At 38.1% G+C, this 21138-nt stretch overlaps 1 protein-coding gene across 1 annotated transcript in view; it reads right to left on the bottom strand.

Moving 5' to 3' along the window:
- Positions 1–21138, bottom strand: part of LOC132554879 (centrosomal protein of 152 kDa-like) — a 73886-nt gene that overhangs the window by 27650 nt on the left and 25098 nt on the right. The window contains 12 exon segments of the mRNA XM_060219207.1: positions 2330–2460; positions 3713–3838; positions 4543–4753; positions 5080–5255; positions 5535–5626; positions 7017–7164; positions 8804–9004; positions 11966–12105; positions 19178–19339; positions 19867–20669; positions 20671–20821; positions 20824–20906. Of these exon segments, the coding sequence (XP_060075190.1) occupies positions 2330–2460; positions 3713–3838; positions 4543–4753; positions 5080–5255; positions 5535–5626; positions 7017–7164; positions 8804–9004; positions 11966–12105; positions 19178–19339; positions 19867–20669; positions 20671–20821; positions 20824–20906 (2424 nt within the window).

Raw genomic sequence — 21138 nt, forward strand, 5'->3', positions numbered from 1 at the left:
ATCAACATCATTATGATAAAGCTTATCTCTATATAGGCAATTCTAGATAGATCTAGGAAAGTTTATCAACACCAGCTAGTTAGAGATTAACAACACATGTTAATTAAAACAAAATGTAGTCATCACTTCTATGATTAACACAATTCATTTCAAACAAAAGAAATGATTTGTAATAAAAGGAACCAATATTTTAAAAAATGATTTTTGATTATAAAAAATGCAGAAATTATTGTTTCAGATTTTCTTACCTATATTATTTACTAAAACTTCTGGAGAACATGATTATATTCCACTTACCTGTCCACCAGGTGTGTACTAACATTTAATTAGTACAGGTAGTCCTGATATCGATCTCCCATAATATCAGAGTATACCGGACACCTGATACCTAATATAACCTGTCCATACTGGGCTCACTGACAATGTTGTGATACCTGACTCCCCAGATCACACAATAACTGATAGAACATAACATACATATTTCAGTATCATTTTGTATAATCCACAACAATGTCAAAAAAATTGTATCAATACAGTAATCATTAACAAGTATAATGTCCTTGTGATAGTAACACAGACCCATCCTTGTTATAGTAACACAGACCCATCCTTGTTAGAGTAACACAGACCTATCCTTGTGATAGTAACACAGACCTATCCTTGTGATAGTAACACAGACCATTCCTTGTGATAGTAACACAGACCTATCCTTGTGATAGTAACACAGACCAATCCTTGTTATAGTAACACAGACCCATCCTTGTTATAGTAACACAGACCTATCCTTGTGATAGTAACACAGACCCATCCTTGTTATGGTAACACAGACCCATCCTTGTTATAGTAACACAGACCATTCCTTGTGATAGTAACACAGACCTTGTAATAGTAACACAGACCTATCCTTGTGATAGTAACACAGACCAATCCTTGTTAGAGTAACACAGACCCATCCTTGTTATAGTAACACAGACCCATCCTTGTGATAGTAACACAGACCTATCCTTGTTATAGTAACACAGACCCATCCTTGTTAAAGTAACACAGACCATTCCTTGTGATAGTAACACAGACCTTGTAATAGTAACACAGACCTATCCTTGTGATAGTAACACAGACCAATCCTTGTGATAGTAACACAGACCCATCCTTGTTATAGTAACACAGACCCATCCTTGTGATAGTAACACAGACCAATCCTTGTGATAGTAACACAGACCAATCCTTGTGATAGTAACACAGACCCATCCTTGTGATAGTAACACAGACCCATCCTTGTTATAGTAACACAGACCCATCCTTGTGATAGTAACACAGGCCCATCCTTGTGATAGTAACACAGGCCCATCCTTGTGATAGTATCCCTGCCTATCCTTGTGATAGTATCCCTGCCTATCCTTGTGATAGTATCCCTGCCTATCCTTGTGATAGTATCCCTGTCTATCCTTGTAACAGTAACATTGGTTTGTTGTAGAACATTTCCCTATTTTACTGTACTGATCAAGAACTGTCACAAACATTATTAACTGACAACCCATATTCCCTATGAGCATGAACAAAAATACATCAGTTATCCATCAAGGGTTCTGGAGTTATGCCCCCTTTACATTAATATTTTACCATGGTAACCACAATTTTAGTAAAAATTGCATTGACATTTGTTCTGTCATACTGTAAATGTTTTTCAAATGGTTTTAAATTTTGCATTTTTCATTGTTTTATTTCAAATGCAAAATGGAGTTTCAATGTAAATTTAGTTTAATATAAATAGCCGAGTTATCATATAACCATATTCTCTGCTCCATCTACACACTGATTCAAGTAGCTGCCCAAATGAGGTAAAGACCTGAAAATTTACCATGTTATTAAAATCTACAAATTTAACTTCAGCAAGAGGCCCAATGGGCCTGAAGTGCTCAGCTGGTGTATACATATACCAACCAAATATCATGCCTTTTAGTTCACGAGAAAGTGATTTAAATGTTTTAAAAAAATTTGTTCCCTGTGACCTCAGTCAAGGTCATTTCTTTACACAAACTTTGTCGGGATTCATCATAGGAACATACGTCGGGATTCATCATAGAAACATACCAGCCCTTTCTAAATATTTTGTCTATTGGTTCTTGAGAAGAAGTTGTTTAAAGTAAAAAGTTGACACTGGACGTTGATGCTGGACGCTGGACAAACAACGGACAATGCGACACTGCATAAGGCTGTTTTCTTCAGTCAGCCATGTATGGTAATTATTGATGTCAAAATCTTGTACCAGATGAGATATCAGACAAAATATTTTCTACTATTTCTTAAATTATAAATAACTTATTCCTACCTTTTGAGTGCTTCACATTTATCACTGTCAAAATCTTGTACCATCTGAGAGATCTGTTTGTTGAGTTCTCGGTTCATCTCTGTCAACTTCTCTTCACTGCTTCCTACCTCCTCCAGCCTCTTCTTCAGGTCCTGTAAAACATGGCAAATACATATTAAACAAACACATCACAGGGAACAGGTATCATACAGGATACAATGTACAAGCACATATTGTACAGGTAAGTACAGGTACATAGTGTACAGGTGAGTACAGGTAAGTACAGGTACATAGTGTACAGGTGAGTACAGGTAAGTTCATGTACATATTGTACAGGTGAGTACCAGAACATACTGTACAGGTGAGTACCGGAACATATTGTACAGGTGAGTACCACAGCATATTGTACAGGTGAGTACCGCAACATATTGTACAGGTGAGTACAGGTAAGTACAGGTAAATAGTGTACAGGTAAGTACAGGAACATATTGTACAGGTGAGTACTGGTAAGTACATGTACATAGTGTACAGGTGAGTACAGGTAAGTACAGGTACATAGTGTACAGGTGAGTACAGGTAAGTACAGGTACATAGTGTACAGGTGAGTACAGGTAAGTACAGGTACATAGTGTACAGGTGAGTACCAGAACATACTGTACAAGTGAGTACCGGAACATATTGTACAGGTGAGTACCGCAGCATATTGTACAGGTGAGTACCGCAACATATTGTACAGGTGAGTACAGGTAAGTACAGGAACATAGTGTACAGGTAAGTACAGGAACATATTGTACAGGTGAGTACTGGTAAGTACATGTACATAGTGTACAGGTGAGTACAGGTAAGTACAGGTACATAGTGTACAGGTGAGTACAGGTAAGTACAGGTACATAGTGTACAGATAAGTACAGGAACATATTGTACAGGTGAGTACTGGTAAGTACATGTACGTAGTGTACAGGTGAGTACAGGTAAGTACAGGTACATAGTGTACAGGTGAGGACAGGTAAGTACAGGAATATATTGTACAGGTGAGTTCAGGTAAGTACAGGTATATAAATTACAGGTGAGTACAGGTAAGTACATGTACATATTGTACAGGTGAGTTCAGGTAAGTACAGGTACATAGTGTACAGGTGAGTACAGGTAAGTACAGTTAAGTACAGGTACATAGTGTACAGGTGAGTACAGGTAAGTACAGTTACACAGTGTACAGGTGAGTACTTGTGAGTACAGGTACATAGTGTACAGGTGAGTACAGGTAAGTACAGTTACACAGTGTACAGGTGAGTACTTGTGAGTACAGGTACATAGTGTACAGGTGAGTACAGGTACATATTGTGTCTGTACAGATAAAGATTCACTAAAACATTATATTGTTGGTATACACATTACTGGTCTTACCTCAATATCCTCAAGCAGAATGGATTTCTCACGGTGCAGGTTGTCAATGTCTTTCTTGAGTCGTCCCTCTACTGCACTTTTCCTGTCACCTGACCTTGTTAGCTCCTCCCACTCATCCAAACGTTTCTAAAATCAGTCATCGTGCATATCAGTCACATACGACACGAACCCTACCACAGTGTGTGTCTGTATCTGTCTCACTCATACCTCAGTCACATACGACACTAACCCTACCACAGTGTGTGTGTGTGTCTCAGTCATACCTCAGTCACATACGACACAAACCCTACCACAGTGTGTGTGTGTGTGTGTGTCTCTGTCATACCACAGTCACATACGACACAAACCCTACCACAGTGTGTGTGTGTATCTGTCTCAGTCATACCTCAGTCACATACGACACTAACCCTACCACAGTGTGTGTCTGTATCTGTCTCACTCATACCTCAGTTACATATCACACAAACCCTACCACAGTGTGTGTGTGTATCTGTCTCACTCATACCTCAGTTACATATCACACAAACCCTACCACAGTGTGTGTGTGTGTCTCAGTCACACCTCAGTCACATACAACACAAACCCTACCACAGTGTGTGTGTATCTGTCTCTGTCATACCAGTCACATACGACACAAACCCTACCACAGTGTGTGTGTGTGTCTCAGTCATACCTCAGTCAGTGCTAAATCATCAAGCATTTTTCATGCATTTGTTATTAAATAAAAAGAGATTCCAGGGAAAGCACAGAATCTGATATTGTATATCAATTATAATAACTAAATTATAAATGTTGAAATGAATCACGTTTTCCAAAATCATTAAATATACCTTATAGTCCTGAGAAGAACTTTCAGCTCGCTCACATCGCTGTTTTAACTCCCCGATTTCTTTCTTTGCTGCACGCAGCTCCTCCTGGATTTGAGCTACCTGTTGTCGTTTCTGTTTGTTGCTCAGAAGACAGCGCTCTAGCTCAGCTTTCAGACCTGTCACCATGTCATCAGACGCAAGGCCTTCAAACCGATTACTCCTCACACCAGTACTGTAACAGACCAACAACTGTCTCATCAACACGCACAACTGGCTAAAAGATATAGAACTCTAAAAGTTTCTATATCAAAGTTGTAAGAAAAATCCACTCCTGACTTCCATCAAAGCCAGTGAAGGACAAGAGATTCCACAGGGCTTTTTCCTGCTACACAATCTTTATCAGTTCTCTCAAAGTCTTAACAATTTTCACTTCTTTGCTCTATCAGTATAATCAATGGTTAAATAGTTCTCCAGGGTTGCTCAGGAATAGAAAGCAACATCAAACATTTTCTAAGGCTAGACAAATCTCTATTGTGTGTTAATCATATCAGGACTTACCTTGATACAGATTCTGGTGTGTCAAAGTCGAGGGTCTTCTTGATACCAAGGTCGAGGAGAGAGTCATCATGAATGGGACACCTGGCATCAGAAGATGTTTGGCCAGAGGTCAACACACCGAGTCCAGATGCTGACTCAAACATGGACAGCTGCTCCTTGAGGTCCTGAATTTCCTCCTGATCAAGTTACAATGACAACATATACCAACACAAAACCAACCATATACTAAGGACAATTATCATTCTCCAAAGAACAATACCTCACAATCATGTTTGTTTCTACGTTTACTTACAAATTATGAGGGAGATTCGATTTTCATGGATACAAAACATATCACAGAGAAACTCGACTACAGAAAAGGTCGTTGTTCTCCTTGGATAATCCCTAGTTCTATATTATAAATAGAATTTGACGAGGAATTATCTTTATACCATGATTAACTGAGATTACAGTACCTGGTAGGTGCGACACATGTCATCAGCGATGTTCCTAGAAGCTATCGTCTGCTGAAGTTGTATCTTTATCTGACTTAGTTCATGAGAGGATGCTACAACACAAAGTTACTATCAGTGCAACTCTACAAAGCTAGATGTAACAAGATATAAAACATTCACTTCTATTCTACAACATATTTTACAAAATCACAAAGTTATCATTTACATTGATAAGATTCTTACTGTGGGAGTACCCAGGGAAAAATCTACAGGGTGGAACAGGTGACCCCCTACTTTATCATGTCTGACTGTGGTGGGACAGGTGACCCCCTACTTTATCATGTCTGACTGTGGTGGAACAGGTGACCCCCTACTTTATTATATCTGACTGTGGTGGGACAGGTGACCCCCTACTTTATCATGTCTGACTGTGGTGGGACAGGTGACCCCCTACTTTATCATGTCTGACTGTGGTGGGACAGGTGACCCCCTACTTATCATGTCTGACTGTGGTGGGACAGGTGACCCCCTACTTTATCATGTCTGACTGTGGTGGGACAGGTGACCCCCTACTTTATCATGTCTGACTGTGGTGGGACAGGTGACCCCCTACTTTATCATGTCTGACTGTGGTGGGACAGGTGACCCCCTACTTTATCATGTCTGACTGTGGTGGGACAGGTGACCCCCTACTTTATCATGTCTGACTGTGGTGGGACAGGTGACCCCCTACTTTATCATGTCTGACTGTGGTGGGACAGGTGACCCCCTACTTTATCATGTCTGACTGTGGTGGGACAGGTGACCCCCTACTTTATCATGTCTGACTGTGGTGGGACAGGTGACCCCCTACTTTATCATGTCTGACTGTGGTGGGACAGGTGACCCCGTACTTTATCATGTCTGACTGTGGTGGGACAGGTGACCCCCTACTTTATCATGTCTGACTGTGATGGGACAGGTGACCCCATACTTTATCATGTCTGACTGTGGTGGGACAGGTGACCCCCTACTTTATTATATCTGACTGTGGTGGGACAGGTGACCCCCTACTTTATCATATCTGACTGTGGTGGGACAGGTGACCCCCTACTTTATCATGTCTGACTGTGGTGGGACAGGTGACCCCCTACTTTATCATGTCTGACTGTGGTGGGACAGGTGACCCCCTACTTTATCATGTCTGACTGTGGTGGGACAGGTGACCCCCTACTTTATCATGTCTGACTGTGGTGGGACAGGTGACCCCCTACTTTATCATGTCTGACTGTGGTGGGACAGGTGACCCCCTACTTTATCATGTCTAACTGTGGTGGGACAGGTGACCCCCTACTTTACTTTATCATGTCTGACTGTGGTGGGACAGGTGACCCCCTACTTTATCATATCTGACTTTGGAGGGACAGGTGACCCCAGTTGTCAGTTGAAAAACAATCACATTACCACTGTACACACCGTATTCCCTCGGTTATTCTTAGTCACTGACTAAATGTTTGTACTTACTTGACTCTAGCAAGGCCTGACACTGTTTCTGGGAATCCTCCAGACTACGAGTCAGACGGTTTATCGTTTCTGCCCGTGATATCTGTGCTTTCTCTGCGGTCTGATAACTTTCCTCCAATTTCTTACGCAATGTCTTATTCTCACCACTCTGAAGAAAAAAATCGGATTGCCATAATCTTCACACAGAACTGTTACAACATTACATTTCACCACCTAATAGCATTAATTGGAGACTTACAAATGTCCAGTAGATATACGGTAAATAAGGACAGAAGTTCTCAAAGTACATCGACAATCTACATTTATTCTCTTAAATATCTTGAAATACCAGTCATAGTGATCTTGCAGAGTCTCTATTCCATGTCAACTAACATTGTGAAGTTTGTGTTTACAGACAACTGATCTGGGCCCGTATTCGTGAAACCGTTCTCATGATCAAGAATGAATTTTGTGTTCAAGCCTTATGTCTTGTTTAAGTTGAGGATTAATAAATAAGACTAATTTCGCCAAAGATTTAAAATAAATTTTGAAAGGACTTCAAATCAAAGTGATATTCAATGTTTATATCTGACATTTGTATTTTTTTATATGATTTAGGCGAATTATAAAAAAAGTCTGCTTGAGCACAAAATCTATGCTTCAGCATGAGAATGGTTTTACGGGCCCTGATCTCACTCAGAATCCATAACCATGGACGTTATATTTCACTAAGATTATGGTAACTCTTTATCCACACACAGATCGAACCTGACATGATTACAACTTGTTGATTTCACGAGCACGGTTTATTCACAAAATTAAGTGCCATCAAAAACGTATGTTTCGTAAAATCATGAAATACAGGCAGAAAAATATAATTTTACAGCAGTCGTCTATCCATCGTGAAATGTGACATGATCTTCAGAGCTGGGAATTCAACTGTTTGTAACATACAAATTATTAGATCAACAAATGGACAATGATTGTTGATCAGACATCTAAGTCCTTCTTCAGAGATTAATCACAAAACCCCAGCTGACTGATGTCTACATTGCTATTGTATGATCACAAAACCCCAGCTGACTTATGTCTACATCGTTATTGTATAATCACAAAACCCCAGCTGACTTATGTCTACATCGTTATTGTATAATCACAAAACCCCAGCTGACTGATGGCTACATCGTTATTGTATAATCACAAAACCCCATCTGACAGATGTCTACATCGTTAATGTATAATCACAAAACCCCAGCTGACTGATGTCTACATCGTTATCATATGATCACAAAACCCCAGCCGACTTATGTCTACATCATTATTGTATGATCACAAAACCCCAGCTGACTGATGCCTACATCGTTATTGTAAGATCACAAAACCACAGCTGACTTATGTCTACATCGTTATCGTATAATCACAAAACCCCAGCTGACTGATGTCTACATCGTTATCGTATAATCACAAAACCCCAGCTGACTGATGTCTACATCATTATTGTAAGATCACAAAACCACAGCTGACTTATGTCTACATCGTTATCGTATAATCACAAAACCCCAGCTGACTGATGGCTACATCGTTATTGTATAATCACAAAACCCCAGCTGACTGATGTCTACATCGTTATTGTATAATCACAAAAACCCAGCCGACTGATGTCTACATCGCTATTGTATAATCACAAAACCCCAGCTGACTGATATCTACATCGTTATTGTATAATCACAAAACCCCAGCTGACTGATGTCTACATCGTTATTGTAAAAACCTCCTATGTCACATGACTTTACAGACATGTATATTACCAGGTCAGAGATGCGAAGGTTCAGTTCCTGTATTTTCTCGTTTGCGACCTTGACCTCCTGCTGATGTTTGCGCTGTATGCCTGCGATGACGACTTCGTGGTCATGGCGAGCACGGGCCAAGCTTTCACTGTTACCAAGATCTAGTAGCTGTTGGTTAAGACTCTCTATGTTAGACTCGGCAACATGGAGCTTCTTTAGTATCTGATAAATAGACAAACAATAAAATGACACCTAGAAAGTACACTGGTAACACAGGTATCAAACATCAAAGTTAACCATATATATAGTATACACAATAGTACAGGTAACAAGAGACCCATGGGCCTTAACGGTCACCTGAGTGAACTCACAATGGAAACAACTGGAATAAATCTGTAGTATAGAGAGAAAGAAAATGAGAAATACTACTTGTACAGGAACAGTTTTACTCAAGTTACAACTGGGGTCATAAAATTTACGATTTTGAAAAAGCACCTGAAGACCCTTCTATCCATTAGGAGTATCTAATTCTACTAAATTTGGATACTGAGAAAAAGATTTTTGAAAATTCAGTCGATTTGACCCTTTTTGACCCTTCCACGCAAGCCCCTGAGGGGGAGGACATTATTATTTACAATTTAAGATTAATAATAAGCATTTTTTTTTTTTATTAAAACTGGTCTAATGTGGTCTGTTTACACAGTTAATGATCTATTAGAAAATGTAGATGACATGACTTTTTTCTCTCTCCAAGAGTTATCTCCCATCTTTCAGGTAAATACCAATTTTCTTGAATACTCTGGTTTATTATGTGGTGTTAAACAATTTCTAAGAAATCATGATACTGTGTTCGAAACTCCATCTTTGCCTAAAATTTCACCCCTCTTGGAAATTTTTTTCAAAAATAAAAAAGGGTCAAAATACTTCTATAACTGTATCATCCCACCAGCACCAAAACCAACTGGAATTAGAACACGGGATCAGGAATTTGATTTCAATAGTGGAAAATGGAAGAGGTTATGTGAAATTCCATCCTTAGTCACTAAAAGTTCTAAACTGCAATGGTTTCAGGTTAGAAGTATACACCATATTTTGGCAACAAACACTTCTACTTAAAATAAGCTTAGCTGTTAGTCCTGTCTGTACCTTATGTAAGTTATAACATAAAACTATTGTGCAGTGTCCATGTGAAAATGATGATGTTCTTATCATGTTCAGTGATGATGAGGAGGGGAGGATGATGACGAAAAACAAATTATCATTATGAGGAGGATGATGATGATGATGATGATGATGAGGAGGAGGATGATGATGATGATGATGATGATGGTGATGGTGATGGTGATGGTGATGGTGATGGTGATGATGATGAAGATGAAGATGAAGATGAAGATGATGATGAAGATGATGAGGATGAGGATGAGGGTGAGGGTGATGGTGATGGTGATGGTGATGATGATGATGATGATGATGATGATGATGATGATGATGATGATGATGATGATGATGATGATGATGAAGAATGGAAGACAACTTTGATAATAATCAATAAATAATGATTGTTGTGATGATGATGATTATGATGATCACGTAATAGGTCTGATAAGCGTATCATTAAATCAAAATAATACTACAGGTAAATTATAAAATATGGAGCCCTCTATTACAGTATGATATACTAACACAGTCTATCCAGACCTCATCCTATGGAGCCCTCTATTACAGTATGATATATTAACACAGTCTATCCAGACATCATCCTATGGAGCCCTCTATTACAGTATGATATACTAACACAGTCTATCCAGACCTCATCCTATGGAGCCCTCTATTACAGTATGATATACTAACACAGTCTATCCAGACATCCTATGGAGCCCTCTATTACAGTATGATATACTAACACAGTCTATCCAGACATCCTATGGAGCCCTCTATTACAGTATGATATACTAACACAGTCTATCCAGACCTCATCCTATGGAGCCCTCTATTACAGTATGATATACTAACACAGTCTATCCAGACCTCATCCTATGGAGCCCTCTATTACAGTATGATATACTAACACAGTCTATCCAGACATCCTATGGAGCCCTCTATTACAGTATGATATATTAACACAGTCTATCCAGACATCATCCTATGGAGCCCTCTATTACAGTATGATATACTAACACAGTCTATCCAGTCATCCTATGGAGCCCTCTATTACAGTATGATATACTAACACAGTCTATCCAGACCTCATCCTATGGAGCCCTCTATTACAGTATGATATACTAACACAGTCTATCCAGACCTCATCCTATGGAGCCCTCTATTACAGTATGATATACTAACACAGTCTATCCAGACCTCATCCTATGGAGCCCTCTATTACAGTATGATATACTAACACAGTCTATCCAGACCTCATCCTATGGAGCCCTCTATTACAGTATGATATACTAACACAGTCTATCCAGACCTCATCCTATGGAGCCCTCTATTACAGTATGATATACTAACACAGTCTATCCAGACCTCATCCTATGGAGCCCTCTATTACAGTATGATATATTAACACAGTCTATCCAGACATCATCCTATGGAGCCCTCTATTACAGTATGATATACTAACACAGTCTATCCAGACCTCATCCTATGGAGCCCTCTATTACAGTATGATATACTAACACAGTCTATCCAGACATCCTATGGAGCCCTCTATTACAGTATGATATACTAACACAGTCTATCCAGACATCCTATGGAGCCCTCTATTACAGTATGATATACTAACACAGTCTATCCAGACCTCATCCTATGGAGCCCTCTATTACAGTATGATATACTAACACAGTCTATCCAGACATCCTATGGAGCCCTCTATTACAGTATGATATACTAACACAGTCTATCCAGACATCCTATGGAGCCCTCTATTACAGTATGATATACTAACACAGTCTATCCAGACATCATCCTATGGAGCCCTCTATTACAGTATGATATACTAACACAGTCTATCCAGACATCCTATGGAGCCCTCTATTACAGTATGATATACTAACACAGTCTATCCAGACATCCTATGGAGCCCTCTATTACAGTATGATATACTAACACAGTCTATCCAGACATCCTATGGAGCCCTCTATTACAGTATGATATACTAACACAGTCTATCCAGACATTTACCTCATCCTTGCTTTTTTTAATGACATCAATCTCTGTCTCGATGGCTTTGTTCCTGCCCAGAAGGTGAGAGTTATCTCCCTTGCTTTCCCTCAGTAGATCCTGAACTTGCTTCAGACTGGTATTGGCTGCCTCCTGCTCTCCTGATAATGGATATATAGACAACCATGATACATTTCTGCAACTCAGTTCTATAAAGCATAGTACAATTAATTAAGTTAATTCACAGATACATACTCAGTGTTCAATCCAGGATTAGCATCACAAGGGCCAACTGGGCCCATAGTGTTAAAAAAAAATGGGGTCCATTTGAGAGGAAATGGGCCAAGGAATAATATGTTGAATCTAAAAAAAGAATTACGGTAAAAGCTTAAATCTTTTTTAATGAATGAAATCATGCAACTGTTTTTAACAATTAAAGTGCTGATAGCATCTCATAAATCCTCAGCTGACCTTTCTGACTGATATTTCACAGTCTTAAAGCTTCATAAATTCAATTAAAGAATTAAATATCTGTGTTTTTCCTTACCAAGCCAATAAGCATAAAACAGCCTTTTATTTGTTTGTAAAACACTGACTAAACCTAAATATCAGTGTTTTCCCTTACCAAGCCAATAAGCATAAAACAGCCTTTTATTTGTTTGTAAAACACTGACTAAACCTAAATATCTGTGTTTTTCCTTACCAAGCCAATAAGCATAAAACAGCCTTTTATTTGTTTGTAAAACACTGACTAAACCTAAATATCTGTGTTTTTCCTTACCAAGCCAATAAGCATAAAACAGCCTTTTATTTGTTTGTAAAACACTGACTAAACCTAAATATCTGTGTTTTCCCTTACCAAGCCAATAAGCATAAAACAGCCTTTTATTTGTTTGTAAAACACTGACTAAACCTAAATATCTGTGTTTTTCCTTACCAAGCCAATAAGCATAAAACAGCCTTTTTTTTGTTTGTAAAACACTGACTAAACCTAAATATCAGTGTTTTCCCTTACCAAGCCAATAAGCATAAAACAGCCTTTTATTTGTTTGTAAAACACTGACTAAACCTAAATATCAGTGTTTTCCCTTACCAAGCCAATAAGCATAAAACAGCCTTTTATTTGTTTGTAAAACACTGACTAAACCTAAATATCTGTGTTTTCCCTTACCAAGCCAATAAGCATAAAACAGCCTTTTATTTGTTTGTAAAACACTGACTAAACCTAAATATCTGTGTTTTCCCTTACCAAGCCAATAAGCATAAAACAGCCTTTTATTTGTTTGTAAAACACTGACTAAACCTAAATATCTGTGTTTTCCCTTACCAAGCCAATAAGCATAAAACAGCCTTTTATTTGTTTGTAAAACACTGACTAAACCTAAATATCTGTGTTTTCCCTTACCAAGCCAATAAGCATAAAACAGCCTTTTATTTGTTTGTAAAACACTGACTAAACCTAAATATCTGTGTTTTCCCTTACCAAGCCAATAAGCATAAAACAGCCTTTTATTTGTTTGTAAAACACTGACTAAACCTAAATATCAGTGTTTTCCCTTACCAAGCCAATAAGCATAAAACAGCCTTTTATTTGTTTGTAAAACACTGACTAAACCTAAATATCTGTGTTTTCCCTTACCAAGCCAATAAGCATAAAACAGCCTTTTATTTGTTTGTAAAACACTGACTAAACCTAAATATCTGTGTTTTCCCTTACCAAGCCAATAAGCATAAAACAGCCTTTTATTTGTTTGTAAAACACTGACTAAACCTAAATATCTGTGTTTTTCCTTACCAAGCCAATAAGCATAAAACAGCCTTTTATTTGTTTGTAAAACACTGACTAAACCTAAATATCAGTGTTTTCCCTTACCAAGCCAATAAGCATAAAACAGCCTTTTATTTGTTTGTAAAACACTGACTAAACCTAAATATCAGTGTTTTCCCTTACCAAGCCAATAAGCATAAAACAGCCTTTTATTTGTTTGTAAAACACTGACTAAACCTAAATATCTGTGTTTTTCCTTACCAAGCCAATAAGCATAAAACAGCCTTTTATTTGTTTGTAAAACACTGACTAAACCTAAATATCAGTGTTTTCCCTTACCAAGCCAATAAGCATAAAACAGCCTTTTATTTGTTTGTAAAACACTGACTAAACCTAAATATCAGTGTTTTCCCTTACCAAGCCAATAAGCATAAAACAGCCTTTTATTTGTTTGTAAAACACTGACTAAACCTAAATATCTGTGTTTTCCCTTACCAAGCCAATAAGCATAAAACAGCCTTTTATTTGTTTGTAAAACACTGACTAAACCTAAATATCAGTGTTTTCCCTTACCAAGCCAATAAGCATAAAACAGCCTTTTATTTGTTTGTAAAACACTGACTAAACCTAAATATCTGTGTTTTCCCTTACCAAGCCAATAAGCATAAAACAGCCTTTTATTTGTTTGTAAAACACTGACTAAACCTAAATATCAGTGTTTTCCCTTACCAAGCCAATAAGCATAAAACAGCCTTTTATTTGTTTGTAAAACACTGACTAAACCTAAATATCTGTGTTTTCCCTTACCAAGCCAATAAGCATAAAACAGCCTTTTATTTGTTTGTAAAACACTGACTAAACCTAAATATCTGTGTTTTTCCTTACCAAGCCAATAAGCATAAAACAGCCTTTTATTTGTTTGTAAAACACTGACTAAACCTAAATATCAGTGTTTTCCCTTACCAAGCCAATAAGCATAAAACAGCCTTTTATTTGTTTGTAAAACACTGACTAAACCTAAATATCAGTGTTTTCCCTTACCAAGCCAATAAGCATAAAACAGCCTTTTATTTGTTTGTAAAACACTGACTAAACCTAAATATCTGTGTTTTCCCTTACCAAGCCAATAAGCATAAAACAGCCTTTTATTTGTTTGTAAAACACTGACTAAACCTAAATATCAGTGTTTTCCCTTACCAAGCCAATAAGCATAAAACAGCCTTTTATTTGTTTGTAAAACACTGACTAAACCTAAATATCTGTGTTTTCCCTTACCAAGCCAATAAGCATAAAACAGCCTTTTATTTGTTTGTAAAACACTGACTAAACCTAAATATCTGTGTTTTCCCTTACCAAGCCAATAAGCATAAAACAGCCTTTTATTTGTTTGTAAAACACTGACTAAACCTAAATATCTGTGTTTTCCCTTACCAAGCCAATAAGCATAAAACAGCCTTTTATTTGTTTGTAAAACACTGACTAAACCTAAATATCTGTGTTTTTCCTTACCAAGCCAATAAGCATAAAACAGCCTTTTATTTGTTTGTAAAACACTGACTAAACCTAAATATCTGTGTTTTTCCTTACCAAGCCAATAAGCATAAAACAGCCTTTTATTTGTTTGTAAAACACTGACTAAACCTAAATATCAGTGTTTTTCCTTACCAAGCCAATAAGCATAAAACAGCCTTTTATTTGTTTGTAAAACACTGACTAAACCTAAATATCTGTGTTTTTCCTTACCAAGCCAATAAGCATAAAACAGCCTTTTATTTGTTTGTAAAACACTGACTAAACCTAAATATCAGTGTTTTCCTTACCAAGCCAATAAGCATAAAACAGCCTTTTATTTGTTTGTAAAACACTGACTAAACCTAAATATCTGTGTTTTTCCTTACCAAGCCAATAAGCATAAAACAGCCTTTTATTTGTTTGTAAAACACTGACTAAACCTAAATATCAGTGTTTTTCCTTACCAAGCCAATAAGCATAAAACAGCCTTTTATTTGTTTGTAAAACACTGACTAAACCTAAATATCAGTGTTTTCCCTTACCAAGCCAATAAGCATAAAACAGCCTTTTATTTGTTTGTAAAACACTGACTAAACCTAAATATCTGTGTCTTTCCTTACCAAGCCAATAAGCATAAAACAGCCTTTTATTTGTTTGTAAAACACTGACTAAACCTAAATATCTGTGTTTTCCCTTACCAAGCCAATAAGCATAAAACAGCCTTTTATTTGTTTGTAAAACACTGACTAAACCTAAATATCTGTGTTTTCCCTTACCAAGCCAATAAGCATAAAACAGCCTTTTATTTGTTTGTAAAACACTGACTAAACCTAAATATCTGTGTTTTTCCTTACCAAGCCAATAAGCATAAAACAGCCTTTTATTTGTTTGTAAAACACTGACTAAACCTAAATATCTGTGTTTTCGCTTACCAAGCCAATAAGCATAAAACAGCCTTTTATTTGTTTGTAAAACACTGACTAAACCTAAATATCTGTGTTTTTCCTTACCAAGCCAATAAGCATAAAACAGCCTTTTATTTGTTTGTAAAACACTGACTAAACCTAAATATCTGTGTTTTTCCTTACCAAGCCAATAAGCATAAAACAGCCTTTTATTTGTTTGTAAAACACTGACTAAACCTAAATATCTGTGTTTTCCCTTACCAAGCCAATAAGCATAAAACAGCCTTTTATTTGTTTGTAAAACACTGACTAAACCTAAATATCTGTGTTTTTCCTTACCAAGCCAATAAGCATAAAACAGCCTTTTATTTGTTTGTAAAACACTGACTAAACCTAAATATCTGTGTTTTTCCTTACCAAGCCAATAAGCATAAAACAGCCTTTTATTTGTTTGTAAAACACTGACTAAACCTAAATATCTGTGTTTTCGCTTACCAAGCCAATAAGCATAAAACAGCCTTTTATTTGTTTGTAAAACACTGACTAAACCTAAATATCTGTGTTTTTCCTTACAAGCCAATAAGCATAAAACAGCCTTTTATTTGTTTGTAAAACACTGACTAAACCTAAATATCAGTGTTTTTCCTTACCAAGCCAATAAGCATAAAACAGCCTTTTATTTGTTTGTAAAACACTGACTAAACCTAAATATCTGTGTTTTTCCTTACCAAGCCAATAAGCATAAAACAGCCTTTTATTTGTTTGTAAAACACTGACTAAACCTAAATATCTGTGTTTTTCCTTACCAAGCCAATAAGCATAAAACAGCCTTTTATTTGTTTGTAAAACAATTAAACCTAAATATCTGTGTTTTTCCTTACCAACAATAAGCATAAAACAGCCTTTTATTTGTTTGTAAAACACACAAACCTAAATATCTGTGTTTTTCCTTACCAAGCCAATAAGCATAAAACAGCCTTTTATTTGTTTGTAAAACACTGACAAACCAAATCTGTGTTTTTCCTTACCAAGCCAATAAGCATAAAACAGCCAGCTCAGACTTTCTAGTTGTTTAAATTTTTTATTTGTTTGTAAAACACTGACTAAACAAATATCAGTGTTTTCCCTTACCAAGCCAATAAGCATAAAACAGCCTTTTATTTGTTTGTAAAACACTGACTAAACCTAAATATCACACCCTTACCAAGCCAATAAGCATAAAACAGCCTTTTATTTGTTTGTAAAACACTGACTAAACAAATTCACACTTAACAAGCCAATAAGCATAAAACAGCCCACATTTGTTTGTAAAACACTGACCACACAAATAACAGGACAGTCACCACACAAAGCCAACAAGCATAAAACACCTTTTATTTGTTTGTAAAACAAAACACAAATATCTGTGACAGTCACCACACAATAAGCATAAAACAGCCATTTGTTTGTAAAACACAAAGTGTTTTTCACAAAAACATAAGTCACCACACAAATTCATTTGTTTGTAACAGGACAGTCACCACACAAATTCACAAATTCACACCAAGACAGTAAGCACACAAACACCAATTTGTTTGTCACCACTGACTGTCACCACTACAAATCACCACACCAATTCAAAACAGGACAGTCACCACACAAATTCACATAACACAGCCTTTTAGTCACCACACAAATTCACCTAAATACAGTGACAGTCACCACACAAATTCACAAACAGGACAGTCACCACACAAATTCACCAACAGGACAGTCACCACACAAATTCACCAACAGGACAGTCACCACAAAAATTCACCAACAAGATAGTCACCACACAAATTCACCAACAAGACAGTCACCACAGTCACCACACAAACAAATTCACACAACAGGACAGTCACCACACACCACACAAATTTGTAAAACACTCACCACACAAACAGGACAGTCACCACACAAATTCACAAACAGGACAGGTCACCACACAAATTCACAAACAGGACAGGTCACCTACAGGACAGTCACCACACAAATTCACAAACAGGACAGGTCACCACACAAATTCACCAACAGGACAGTCACCACACAAATTCACTAACAGGACAGTCACCACACAAATTCACAAACAGGACAGTCACCACACAAATTCGCCAACAAGACAGTCACCACACAAATTCACAAACAGGACAGTCACCACACAAATTCACTAACAGGACAGTCACCACACAAATTCACAAACAGGACAGTCACCACACAAATTCACTAACAGGACAGTCACCACACAAATTCACAAACAGGACAGTCACCACACAAATTCGCCAACAAGACAGTCACCACACAAATTCACCAACAGGACAGTCACCACACAAATTCACCAACAGGACAGTCACCACACAAATTCACCAACAGGACAAGTCACCACACAAATTCACCAACAGGACAGTCACCACACAAATTCACCAACAGGACAGTCACACACAAGTCACCAACCACACAAATTCACAAACAGGACAGGTCACCACACAAATTCACCAACAGGACAGTCACCACACAAATTCACCAACAGGATAGTCACCACACAAATTCACCAACAGGAGAGGTCACCTACAGGACAGTCACCACACAAATTCACCAACAGGACAGTCATCACACAAATTTAACAACAGGACAGTCACCACACAAATTCATCAACAGGACAGTCACCACACAAATTCACCAACAGGACAGTCACCACACAAATTCACCTACAGGACAGTCACCACACAAATTCACCAACAAGACAGTCACCACACAAATTCACCAACAGGACAGTCACCACACAAATTCACCAACAGGACAGTCACCACACAAATTCACAAACAGGACAGGTCACCACACAAATTCACCAACAGGACAGTCACCACACAAATTCACCAACAGGAGAGGTCACCTACAGGACAGTCACCACACAAATTCACCAACAAGACTGTCACCACACAAATTCACCAACAGGACAGTCACCACACAAATTCACCAACAGGACAGTCACCACACAAATTCACCAACAGGACAGGTCATCTACTGTACCTTTTGCCACAGAGACTTGATGTTTGAGTATACGTATCTCCCGGCCCGTCTCCTGTTTGAGAATCTCATACTCGTTAGTTATTTCCTCCAGCTTTCGTCCTCGTGCCTTGTATAGCACTTGTAACTGTGAGTACTGCCGTGGGTCAAGGCCACCAGTTTCCTCTGTACCAATACATATCATACATAACGTTATATCAATCTACTCCCTCCATTTTACCTACAAGTCTACAGTTACATAGATGTCTTTACCATTAACTTGATTTCTCTCATTTAGGACAACCTAAAATATTCAAACAGCTACATGTTACACACAGTAAATCTATAACAGGGGACAAAGAATTTGTCTAATCTAATTATCTGGAATTAACAACTCCATTTGACTCAGGGCTCTCGATCTGCCAGATTTGGGACCGAATATTGCAAAATAGTATTTTTTTTCCTAATTTAGACCCCAAGTTTTCCCAATTCTAAGGAAAACAACGTTATTTTTCCCAATTCTAAGGGCCCTGGGCCCCAGTCCCAAAATGGGGTGTGAAAGCCCTGTGATTGCATTCAAATTTACTTGGTTTTAAAAATGTTTTTCACAAAAAAAAAATTATAAAAATCCCTTACTACAAAGACTACAAGGACTATCTTATATCAATGTATTTCTGTCTCATCAACATAAACTAATTGTGTTGATAACATACCAGTTTTTTCCTCTGGGGCTTTGGGTTTTTCCCGTCTGGGGGATCGGTCCTCCTCCTCAGTTCTCTCCCCTGTTGGACCTTGTCTTCTCTGGTACTGTACTCTGTAGTCCTCTTGGTATTCCTTTGATCCAAACAACTTCCCTTGACCTCGAGCCTGGTCATATGACCCATACTGGTCATGACTTTGACCCTCATCATGGGATACATAAGGGTCAGCACTGTTGGTATGGTAATGTCTATCATCACTAACTGTTGAAGGGTTATAGAAGTCATGTGTGACCCCTGTGGTCTGATACCCTTGAGAATGAGGTAAACTTGTGTATGGCTGGAAGTTGCCTCCCCTTGGCTGATCCTCAGCGTAGTGGTGGAGGTGGTATGTTTGGGGGTCATTGGGAGGCCCAACATTGTTGCCCCCCTCAGTCTCCTGTCGGACTGGTAGGTCAGGATATCGAGTTGATACACGTTCATCAATTACCCCACCTTGATAGCCCCCATATCCACCCTGCACTCCCATTGGCTGTGGCTGAATCACCTGACTATCCTGTGTTGCCTGGTTTATCCAATCGAAAGCCTGAGGATTTAGGTTATAACTAGGTGTAGCACTTTCCTGTTCACTGTTACTATGGTATCCATCACTTTGGAACTCTTCACCAGAGTTCAAAGCCCCTCCCCCTGCTTGGTGATAATCTTGGTAGTTCTGTTGGTAATCCTGCGACCCCCTCAGTGGTTGATCCCGGTATTCCTGTGAACTCCTTAGAGGCTGCTCTCTGTATTCCTGGGAACTGCGTAATGGCTGGTCTCGTGAGTTCCTAACTGAGAAGTCTTCCTGTGAGCTCCGCAGCAGATCCTGTGAACCACGGACAGACATATCCTGTGAGCTTCTGAGTGGATTTTCCTGGGAACTTCTCACTGATGAGGCCTCATATATGGTGGCAAGAGATTGGGGAGGGATGACAGGAGCGGAGGCAGGCATGCCCTGGTAGGCTACAGGAGCCCACTGACCACGGGGTTCCAGGAATGTTTCAGACTCAGCTCCATCTCTGTATACAAAGACAATGAATCATATAGTGTTAACAATGTCTGATGATTCCTTTAAACGTTTCTAGTAATACTACAACTGATCTAGACATAACCCATTGTACCTCATGCATTGTGAAAAATGATCATTTTTTGTTCTTTTTCTGCATTTACATGAATTAGTGTTACAAAATTATTTGAAGCTATATTTCAAAATCTCATCACAGCTCAACAAAATTATATACATCTACTGAT

This window comes from Ylistrum balloti, unplaced genomic scaffold (assembly GCF_031769215.1).
Source record: "Ylistrum balloti isolate Yb309-2 unplaced genomic scaffold, AGI_CSIRO_Ybal_v1 Utg370448, whole genome shotgun sequence".
In the NCBI taxonomy this organism is placed as follows: Eukaryota; Metazoa; Mollusca; class Bivalvia; order Pectinida; family Pectinidae; genus Ylistrum; species Ylistrum balloti.